The following is a 10,387-nucleotide window of genomic DNA, read 5'->3' on the forward strand; positions in this document are numbered from 1 at the left end:
TTTCCCCGGACCAGTCATGCGGGGCCGGATTAGCCCCGCTGGCCCGTCACGGCCCGGGGCCGCCGCTCTCCAGTTTAATTCAAGGACGGACAAAGCCCCGGGACGGCGGCGGGGGTGGGGGGCTCGCACCGGCACCCACCCGCACCCCTTCCCCGGCCCGGGAGGAACCCAGGGCCGAGCCGGGGTCTGCTCCAGCGCGGCGCTCCCGCCTCCCCCGCCCCGGTTCCCGGCCGGGCCGGGCCGTGTCCACGCCCTCGGGCCTCCGCCCCGTCGGGGCTCCCGGGGCTGAGGTCAGCGGCCGCGGGGAGGCCCCGGGGCGCGGCTGGGAGGGCCCTGCCCGGGGCTGTGCCACCAGCGGCGCGGCGCAACCGCGGCCCTCGCCTCCCCCGCTCCATCCCGGGACTCTCCGGTCCTCGCACTCGCTGCCCGCTGCCCCGAGCCCCCGTTCCCCCCATCCCCTCTGTGCTGCAGCCCATGGCGGCCCGGTGCTCGGGATCCCCCCCAGTTCTGGGGTGCTGCTGGAACAGTTCCCGCAGCCGTCGGGGCGCCGGGTGCTGCTCGGCGCCCCCGGTACCTGCCTGGGAGCGGGGGGCATCCGTTCTGTCCCGTGGCGCCGAGCAGGGACGGACAAGCGGACAACGGGGACAGACGGACGTGGGAAGCACCGGCGGGTTCCCCGCGCCCCGTCCCGTCCCCTGCCCAGCCTGCGAACACCGGGGCAGCCTCGGTACCGACCATACCGGCACGGTGCGGGGGTGCTCAGCCTGTCCCCCCGTTACGGTGCGGGGGTCCCCGTCCCCCGTGAAGCACAGGGACCCCCCCAAACCGGGACGCTGCGTCCCCGGTGCTCACGGCGGGGGCGGAAGAGCCGGGACCCCGCTCTCCCCGTACCCCCTTCGGACTCGTCTCAGCCCCGCCGGTGCGGGTCCCGGTGCCGCCAGGACCGGGCTGATGGCGGGGTGGGGGGGGGGGACACACGGGGACCCCCCCTCAGTGTCCCCCCCCTCAGTGTCCCCCCCTCACTGCTGCAGCCGTTGCCATGGTAACGCCCGGTGCCTCTCGCCATTGCACCCCCCGCTCCCCCCCCCCTCTCCGCCGCTCCCCGCGCGCGCCCCCGGTCCCGGTGTGTTGGGGGGGAGGTTGCGGGAAGCGGAGCGGGGCGGCGGGAGGGGGGGCGGGGGGGGTTAACCGGGCGCTCTCGCGAGATCGGCGCGCTCGGGGCCTCCGCTTCCGGCGGCGGGAGCGGTGCAGAGTCAGCGGCGGCGGGGGCGGAACCGGCACCGGCACCGGCACCAGGTGCGGGGGGCCGCACGCCGCTCGGGGGTGCGGGGCGCGGGCATCGCCGGGGGGTGCGCGGGGATAACCGGGGGGGGGGGTCAGCACCGCACCGGCGCGGGGGGGCTGCAGCGAGTACCGGGGTGCCCGGTGCGGCGGGGGCGCGGAGCCCCGGTGGGTTGGGGTCGTACCGGGCGGCGCGGGGGGATGCGGTGCGGTGCGGCGGGGGCGGGGGGCGATGCGCAAGGGGGGGCGGCGCAGTGCGGGATGGAGAGGAGGGGGTTTGGGGGCGCGTTGTGATGGGGGGGTGGTGAAGAGGGGGAGCGGGGAATTGGGGGGTCCCGGGGGCGCGGGGGATGCGCACGGTGCGGGGGAAGGGGCGCGCTGCGGTTCGGGCTGGGGAGGGGGGGTGATGGGGCCTCCCCCTCCGGCGAGGTTGCGGTGATGGGGGCATCGTGCGGAGGCTGGGTCGGGTCCGGGGGGGCTCTGCTCTTCTCGAGGGGGGGACAGCTCTGCCTCAGTTTCCCTCAGTGCAGCGCCCTGGGCTGTCCTTCTGCAGGGTGCAGCGGGGGCCGGCTCAGCATCCCCCGAGCTGCACACACAGACACCCCCATACAGTCCACAACCCCCTCCCCACCCCCCTTCATGGGGTCCCCCAAACCCTGCCTCCCCCCAGGACACGAGGATCCCCGATTCCCCCCCTACTCCGAGCACCGGGGACCCCTCAGCTCCACCCCTGCAGATTTCAGGGCCTCCCCCAGCCTGCCCCATGCCCCCGCAGGATCCGGCCTCGGAGCCAGCGCCGCCGTCACCATGGGCAACATCTTCGGGAACCTGCTGAAGAGCCTGATCGGCAAGAAGGAGATGCGGATCCTCATGGTGGGGCTGGACGCTGCTGGCAAGACCACCATCCTCTACAAGCTCAAACTGGGCGAGATCGTCACCACCATCCCCACCATCGGTGGGTGGGCTTGAGGGGGGGGACGCCGAGCAGAGACCTCTCCCAATCTGGGCTCCTTTGAAGGGGCTGCCCCGTGCCTCAGTTTCCCTGCGCTGTTGCTCCTCGCAGGGTTCAGTGTGGAGACTGTGGAGTACAAGAACATCAGCTTCACCCTGTGGGATGTGGGTGGGCAGCACCAGAGGCCAGAATGGGGTGACCAGGGCATAGCACCCTGGAATTGGGTGACCAGAGCCAGCATCCTAGAATGGGGTGACCCAAGCCAGGGCCCAGAATGGGGTGACCAGAGCCAGCACCCCAGAATGGGGTGACCAGGGCTCCTTTGAAGGGGCTGGTGGCTGTCCCGTGCCTCAGTTTCCCTCCAGTGTCGCTCCCCACAGGGTTCAGGGTGGAGACAGTGGAGTACAAGAACATCAGCTTCACTGTGTGGGATGGGTGTGCAGGACCAGGACCCAGAATGGGGTGACCAGAGCCAGCACCCCAGAATGGGGTGACCAGAACCAGGGCCCAGAATGGGGTGACCAGAACCAGCACCCCAGAATGGGGTGACCAGAACCAGCACCATGGCCCAGAATGGGGGTGACCAGGGCTCCTTTGAAGGGGCTGGTGGCTGCCCCGTGCCTCAGTTTCCCTGCACTGTCTCTCCCCGCAGGGTTCAACGTGGAGACAGTGGAGTACAAGAACATCAGCTTCACCGTGTGGGATGTGGGTGGGCAGGACAAGATCCGGCCCCTCTGGAGGCATTACTTCCAGAACACCCAGGGTAGGTGGCTCAGGGGACAGCGTGGTGGGGACTCGGGGAGCAGCACAGGCAGCCCTGATGGTGCCCCCTGCTCTGGCCAGGGCTGATCTTCGTGGTGGACAGCAACGACCGGGAGCGGGTGAACGAGGCGCGGGAGGAGCTGATGCGGATGCTGGCGGAGGATGAGCTCAGGGACGCCGTCCTCCTCGTCTTCGCCAACAAGCAGGTGGGGCTGGGGGTGGGGAGAGCCTTGTGGTGGGGGGAGACGTCCCTGGGGTGTCAGGGCAGCTGGCTGGTGTGGGACGTGCTGTGGCATCAGGGCTGGTGTCAAAGAGGTGGTGGGACAGAGGCACGGCCATGCCTGTGGCACCAGGGATGGTGGTGGCCCTTGGAGTCATCCCTGTGGCACCAGGGATGGTGGTGATCCCCAGGGAATTCCAGTGGCATCACGGATTGTGGTGGCTCTTGGAGCCATCCCCATTGCACCAGGGAAGGTGGTGGCCTCAGGGGTCATTCCCATGACGCAGGGATGGTGGTGGCCCCCAGACCCATTCCTGTGGCACCAGGGATGGTGGTGGCTTTTGGAGCCATCCCCTGGCACCAGGGATGATGGTGGCCCTCCCTATGGCACCAGGGATGGTGGTGACCCCCAGGGAATTCCAGTGGCATCAGGGATGGTGATGGCCCTTGGAGCCATCCCTGTGACACCAGGGCTGGTGTTTAACCCAGCTCTGTCCATCCCTGCGGTGCCAGGGCTGGTGTTTAACCCAGCTCTGTCCATCCCTGGGTGCCAGGGCTTGTGTTTAACCCAGCTCTGTCCATCCCTGTGGTGCCAGGGCTGGTGTTTAACCCAGCTCTGTCCATCCCTGGGTGCCAGGGCTTGTGTTTAACCCAGCTCTGTCCATCCCTGCAGTGCCAGGGCTGGTGCCTCACATCCCCCTGGCACATTCCCCCTCCTCCCTGCAGCATCAGGGCTGCTGATGCTCCCCTGTGGCAGAGCTGTGCCCACTCCCATGGCATCAGAGCTGGTGCCAGCCCCCGTGGAGGGGCATGGAGGGCTGGCATCCATTCCTGTGACATCCCTTGTGCGCTGCAGGACCTGCCCAACGCCATGAACGCAGCGGAGATCACGGACAAGCTGGGGCTGCACTCCCTGCGCCACCGTAACTGGTACATCCAGGCCACCTGTGCCACCAGCGGCGACGGGCTCTACGAGGGCCTCGACTGGCTCGCCAACCAGCTCAAGAACAAGAAATGAGGGGGGGGTCCCCTCTGTGCCCCCCCCCCGGGCCATGCCAGGGCCCCCCCCGGCCGCCCCCTCCCCGCCCCGGTTGGGTTTTGCTTTCTTCTGGCACCGGTTGCTGTGGGGTTTTTTCGCCTTTTTTTGGGGTTCCCCTGGTTCCCCTCGGATCTCGTGTGTGCGTGCGTGGAATTAGAGCTCTATATAACGCCCGGGGGGGCAGGGGCAGAGCCCTGGCAGGGTGGGATGGGGGCTGGGGGAGGGTGGGGGCAGCCTCCTCAGCACTGCCCTGCCTTGGGGGGACCAGGGACACCCCGTCCCCATGCATGTCCCTCCTGCACCCCTCGCCTTCCTCTGGACCAAATGTGGGGGCAGCAGGGCCATGGGGAGGGGGGGATTTGGGATTCTACACCTCCCCCACCCTCCCAGCACCCCCTCCCAGCCCTGTTTGCCCCCCCTGGGCATTCCACACGTCCCCCCCATGTCACTTCGAGGCAGGTCTCCTTCCCGCAGCGTGGCCCTCGCAGAGGTGGCGGTGACACACAGAGCTGCCAGGACCTCTGTGGTCCCTTTTGGCCGTGCCCCCCACCTCACCCTGGCCACCTGCCCCCATCCTGTCCCCCCCCCCATGCCAGCATAGTGATTGTATGTCCCTGCCCCTCACGGACGGACAGTGTCCCCCCCCCAAACCCGTTCTGTGCCCCCCAGCCCTTCCCCAGCACCGTATTTATACCCCTGGTCTGTGCTTGGTGTGACGTGTCGCTGCGGCTCTGCCCTGTCCAGGGACGTGTGTTCTCAGCCCCCCAGCCCCCCCCCGAGCCTGAGACGGTGGGTGACCTCCCCTGACCCCCCCTGACCCCCCCCTTGGATATTAAACATGTTTTATGTAGCTCTGCCCCTCGGCTCTTCTTCCGTGGGGGTCCCGCCGAGGGGACGGTGATGGACAGCCCTGGGCTGGCTTTAATTAGAAAGAGCTTAACGGGGACCGGGGGGGGGTGGGGTGGGGCTGGCAGGGGGTGAGGGGGGGTGAGGGGGGCTCCCCCCCCTTCCCAGGCTCATCTTTAGGGGAATATTGGATGAAATGGTAAATCCCATTAGTGCTAATCCCAGCTGGGGCGTGGGGACGGTGCCAGCGCTGGGATGGGCGCGAGTGGGGCTTGGCCCCCCCTTCTCCTTGTTGTCACCCCCCCTGCGTGGGTTTAGGGGGGCTGAGTGGCATTTGGGGCCAGCACTGCCGTGCCATGCCCGTGTCCCCTCTGGATGGTGGCTGGGGGGGGAGTTTGGCCACGTCTGTGTCATTGGGGGGCTGTGGTGGGGGGTCCCTGGTGGCTGAGAGCTGCAGAGACAGGACTGGGGACCAGAATGGGGTGACCAGAACCAGAACTAGGGACCAGAATGGGGTGACCAGAACCAGAACTAGGGACCGGAATGGGGTGACCAGAGCCACAACCAGGGACCAGAATGGGGTGACCAGAACCAGGGACCAGAATGGGGTGACCAGAGCCAGGGACCAGAATGGGGTGACAAGAACCAGAACTAGGGACCAGAATGGGGTGACCAGGGCCCAGCACCCCAGAATGGGGTGACCAGAGCCACCACCAGGGACCAGAATGGGGTGACCAGAACCAGGGACCAGAATGGGGTGACCAGAACCAGAACCAGGGACCAGAATGAGGTGACAAGAACCAACACCAGGGCCTGGAATGGGGTGACTAGGGCCAGCACCCCAGAATGGGGTGACCAGAGCCACCACCAGGGACCAGAATGGGGTGACCAGAACCAGGGACCAGAATGGGGTGACCAGAATCAGAACTAGGGACTGGAATGGGGTGACAAGAAACAGCACCAGGGACCAGAATGGGGTGACCAGAACCAGCACCCCAGAATGGGGTGACCAGAGCCAGAACCAGGGACCAGAATGAGGTGACAAGAACCAACATCAGAGCCTGGAATGGGGTGACCAGAGCCAGCACCAGGTAGCAGAATGGGGGTGACCAGGGCTCCCCAGTGGGTTGGGGGCTGTGGAGGTGACATGGGCAGGTGACCTGAACCCCACAGTGGGTTGGGGACCATGGAGATGATCCCGGGGAGCCACACTGGGGCTCACCGGGGCTCTGGGAGCTGCACCGGGGGCTCAGTGCGGATCACCGGGGCTCCCCGGTGGGCGGGAGCAGCGGAGCCGGCCCCGATGCGTTCCCACCGGCTGCACCGAGGGCTTTGTGTGCCGAGGGCTGACCCGGCGGCCCTAATCCCATTAACGGCCCGGGCCCCGCCGCCAGCCCGGCTTCCCCACCTCTCGGCAACCGAGCCTGGTATGTGGGTGCGCCGGTGGGGCCGGCGTGCCGATGCCGTCGTCCGGGAGCTGCACCGGGCGTCAGCATCGCCACCGTCCCGGAGCGCCACCGGGGCCGGTGACAGCAATGAGGTGCCACCATCCCCGCGGGCACGGGGCGGGGGATCCCGGCTGCCCACCGTGTGCCCCACGGAGCGGGGGAATGTCCTGGGTGTCCCCACGGACGGGTTTGCTGGGGCCGGTTCCGTTCCACCGGGCTCCGGCCGGCCCGCGGGCTCGGTTTCCCTTGGAAGAGCGGCAGAGGTACCGGGAGAAGGAGAAGGAATGACCCGGAGCCGTGGGGCGCTGGAGAAGGGGTCGGGACCCGGGGAGCGGTCCTGGGCCCCGGTGGGTGCCGGTTCCCCGGGCTGTGCTGCCGCCTGCTGGCACCGGGGATGTTACCGGGGTGGGCTGCACCCAACCGGTGCTCGGGACGCGTTCCCCGGCCCGGACCCTCCGGTTGGACCCCTCGGTCTCTGACCCTCACCCGGAGCCGCCGCTGGGACGGTCCCGGGCTGGGGCGGACTCCGGGATCCCCACGGAGCACCGGGCACCGGAGCAGCGGCCGGTCCTGAGCATTCTTCCCCGCCGGGGAGGCGCCGGTGCCCGTCCCGGGGCCGGTCTCGGTGTGGGGGCGGTCCCGGGGGCGGGGCCCGAGGTGAGGGGGCGGTCCCGGTGCCGGTGTCCGTTCCTCCGCCGCCAGCCCGGCCATGCCGTTCCCCGCCGCTCTGCTCCTCTTGGCTCTGCTGCTGCCGCCGCCGCCGCTCTGCCGCGCCGCCGAGAGCGAAACCGAAAGCGGCGCCCGGGAGCTACGGCTGGAAACGATCGTGAGCCCCGGGGAAACGGGGGAACCGGGGGAACCGGGCACCGGGGAGCCACGCGGCCCCCTTGGGCAGGCTGAGACCGGGGCGGACCGGCAGGGACCGAGAGGGACCGGCGGGACACCGAGCACCGGCGGGAGGCTCGGGGGGCACCGGGGAGCCCGGCCTGGGCACGGGGCGGGGGAGGAGGCACCGGGAGGCCCGGGCTGCGGCGGGAGGAAGCCACGGGGCACCGGGAGGACCGGGCTGGCACGAGAGGGCACCGGGAGGACCGGGCTGGCACGGGAGGGCACCGGGAGGACCGGGCTGTGGCGGAGGAAGGCGGCGCACCCAGAACCGGGGGCCCGGTTGGGAGTTCGGCTCTCGGGGGGCTGCGGGGACCCCGAGGGGAGGGGGCTCGGTCCCGGTTCTCCGTGCCGGTTCTCCGTGAGCTCCCCGTTGCAGGTGGCCCCTCCCGAGGGCTGCACGGAGCTGTCGGCGCCGGGGGACACGGTGCACATCCACTACACGGTGAGCACGGGCGGCAGGAACACGTCAGCACTGCGCTCCCGGTGGGCGGGGCGGGGGGCACCGGCACCGGCAACGGCAACGGCATCGGGGCGGTACCGGGGTGGGAAATGGGGCAGTACCGGGGTGGTACCGGGGTGGTACCGGGGGTGGTACCGGGGAGGGAAATGGGGCAGTACCGGGGATGGTACCGGGGTGGTACCGGGGTGGTACCGGGGTGGGAAATGGGGCAGTACCGGGGTGGTACCGGGGATGGTACCGGGGCGGTACCGGGGCAGTACCGGGGTGGTACCGCGGTGGTACCGCGGTGGAACCGGAGTGAGCGGAGGGGTGGTACCGGGGTGGGTATGGGGGCTGGAGAAGTTGGAAGGTGCCATGGTGTCACTGAAAATGCCATGGGGACAGTGCCAGGATGGGCTCTGGGTGGCACCTGGGGTGGCACGGGGATGACATGGGCTGGGACAGGCCCAGGATGGGGTCTGGGTGGCACCCGGAGTGGCACGGGGATGACACTGGGGCTTGTATGGGCATGGCTGGCACTGGGATCAGCCCGAGGATTACCTTGGCATGGCCCTGGGACCAGAGTGACCTGGAGTGTACCAGGACTGGCATCAGCACAAGAGTGGCACAGGGATGGCACAGGGACTGGGATCAGCACAGGGATGGCACAGGGACTGGCGTCAGCACAGAGATGTTACAGGGGTGGCACAGGGATGGCACAGGGACTGGGATCAGCACAGGGATGGCACAGGGACTGGGATCAGCACAGGGATGGCACAGGGACTGGCGTCAGCACAGAGATGTTACAGGGGTGGCACAGGGATGGCACAGGGACTGGGATCAGCACAGGGATGGCACAGGGATGGCACAGGGACTGGGATCAGCCCCAGAGCAGCACTGGGACCACGCTGGCAGCCACACAGACCAAGTGCCAGCATGGCAGGGGTGCCCATGGCAGTGACCGTGGCCGTGTCCCCACAGGGCACCCTGGAGGATGGCCGCATCATCGACTCCTCCCTCGGCCGGGATCCCCTGCAGGTGGAGCTGGGCAAGCACCAGGTGATCCCTGGTGAGTGAGGGGCTCAGGGGCAGCGGGGCTGGGGGGCACCAGGGTCACCCCAAGCAGCCCCACTCACCCTCAGCCCGCTGTGCCACAGGTCTGGAGCAGAGCCTGCTGGACATGTGTGTGGGGTAAGTGCGGACGGGGGACACGGGGGTGGCAGTGTCCCCTCCCCAGTGTCCCCTCCCCAGTGTCCCCAGCACAGTTTGTGGCACCAGCACTGTTCCCGTGGCAGGGAGAAGCGCAGAGCCATCATCCCCCCTCACTTAGCCTATGGCAAACGGGGCTCCCCCCCAACCATCCCAGGTGAGTGCAGCCCTCAGGGGGGGTCTCTGTGGGGTCTCTGCGGGGTCTTTTTGGGGTCCCTGCTCAGGCTGTGTCCCCCTTGCAGGTGACGCCGTGCTGCGCTTCGAGGTGGAGCTGGTGGGGCTGTCCCGTGCCAGTTACTGGCAGAAGGTGCTGAACGAGGTGGTGCCACTGCTGTGCCTGGCACTGGTGCCAGCGCTGCTGGGGCTCATTGGCTTCCACCTCTACCGCAAGGCCAGCAGCCCCAGGCTGTCCAAGAAGAAGCAGAAGGAGGAGAAGAGGAACAAAGCCAAAAAGAAATAAAACCTTCCCCCCTTTTGGCATCTGTGGCTGCTCTTCCTGACACAGGGATGGGCATAGGGCAGTGGGAAGGGGCTGTGATGGGAAATGGGAATGGGCTGTGATGGGCACAGGGCAGTGGGAAGGGGCTGGGATGGGCACAGGGCAGTGGGAAGGGGCTGGGATGGGCACAGGGCAGTGGGAAGGGGCTGTGATAGGAAATGGGAAGGGGCTGTGATGGGCACAGGGCAGTGGGAAGGGGCTGGGATGGGCACAGGGCAGTGGGAAGGGGCTGTGATGGGCACAGGGCAGTGGGAAGGGGCTGGGATGGGCACAGGGCAGTGGGAAGGGGCTGGGATGGGAAATGGGAATGGGCTGGGATGGGCACAGGGCAGTGGGCAGGGGCTGTGATGGGCACAGGGCAGTGAGGAGGGGCTGGGATGGGCACAGGGCAGTGGGCAGGGGCTGGGATGGGCACAGGGCATGGGAATGGCTGGGATGGGAGCAGGCAGTGGGAAGGGGCTGGGATGGGCAGTGGGAAGGGGCTGGGATGGGCACAGGGCAGTGGGAAGGGGCTGGGATGGGCACAGGGCAGTGGGCAGGGGCTGTGCACCCCTCAGCTCCCTGCCTGCCCCAGGGCCTGGATGGGTCCTGTCAGGTTACAGACTCAATGAATCCCAAAAAATAACACCCTGGAGCACATTTTCAGGCAGTTTTGCTCTTTTAAGGCATATCCAGGAAATCCCTAAATCCTCAAACACCAGGCAGGGCTGCCAGGGAGCCTCAGCTGGGAAAGGGATCCTGGTGGTTGGTTGACCCCTCCCCAGAACCTCTTGGGGTGCACCATGCCCAAGAGCTTCCCCAAGT

General features: G+C 68.3%; 2 protein-coding genes across 2 annotated transcripts; both read left to right on the forward strand.

The window, feature by feature from the left end:
• The first annotated feature begins 1,179 nt into the window (after positions 1–1,179).
• Positions 1,180–5,104, forward strand: ARF3 (ADP ribosylation factor 3). Its single transcript, XM_064734916.1, has 5 exons — positions 1,180–1,296; positions 2,057–2,236; positions 2,886–2,996; positions 3,077–3,201; positions 4,072–5,104. The coding sequence occupies exons 2-5, from the start codon at positions 2,089–2,091 to the stop codon at positions 4,231–4,233; spliced, it is 546 nt and encodes a 181-aa protein (XP_064590986.1). The 5' UTR covers positions 1,180–1,296; positions 2,057–2,088; the 3' UTR covers positions 4,234–5,104.
• A 2,112-nt stretch (positions 5,105–7,216) lies between these two features.
• Positions 7,217–9,564, forward strand: FKBP11 (FKBP prolyl isomerase 11). Its single transcript, XM_064734903.1, has 6 exons — positions 7,217–7,374; positions 7,813–7,878; positions 8,857–8,944; positions 9,033–9,066; positions 9,171–9,241; positions 9,327–9,564. Exons 1-6 carry the CDS (start codon positions 7,258–7,260, stop codon positions 9,542–9,544), a joined length of 594 nt encoding a protein of 197 aa, XP_064590973.1. The 5' UTR covers positions 7,217–7,257; the 3' UTR covers positions 9,545–9,564.
• Positions 9,565–10,387: the final 823 nt, after the last annotated feature.

Source organism: Zonotrichia leucophrys, chromosome 29 (genome assembly GCF_028769735.1).
Source record: "Zonotrichia leucophrys gambelii isolate GWCS_2022_RI chromosome 29, RI_Zleu_2.0, whole genome shotgun sequence".
Classification (NCBI taxonomy): domain Eukaryota; kingdom Metazoa; phylum Chordata; class Aves; order Passeriformes; family Passerellidae; genus Zonotrichia; species Zonotrichia leucophrys.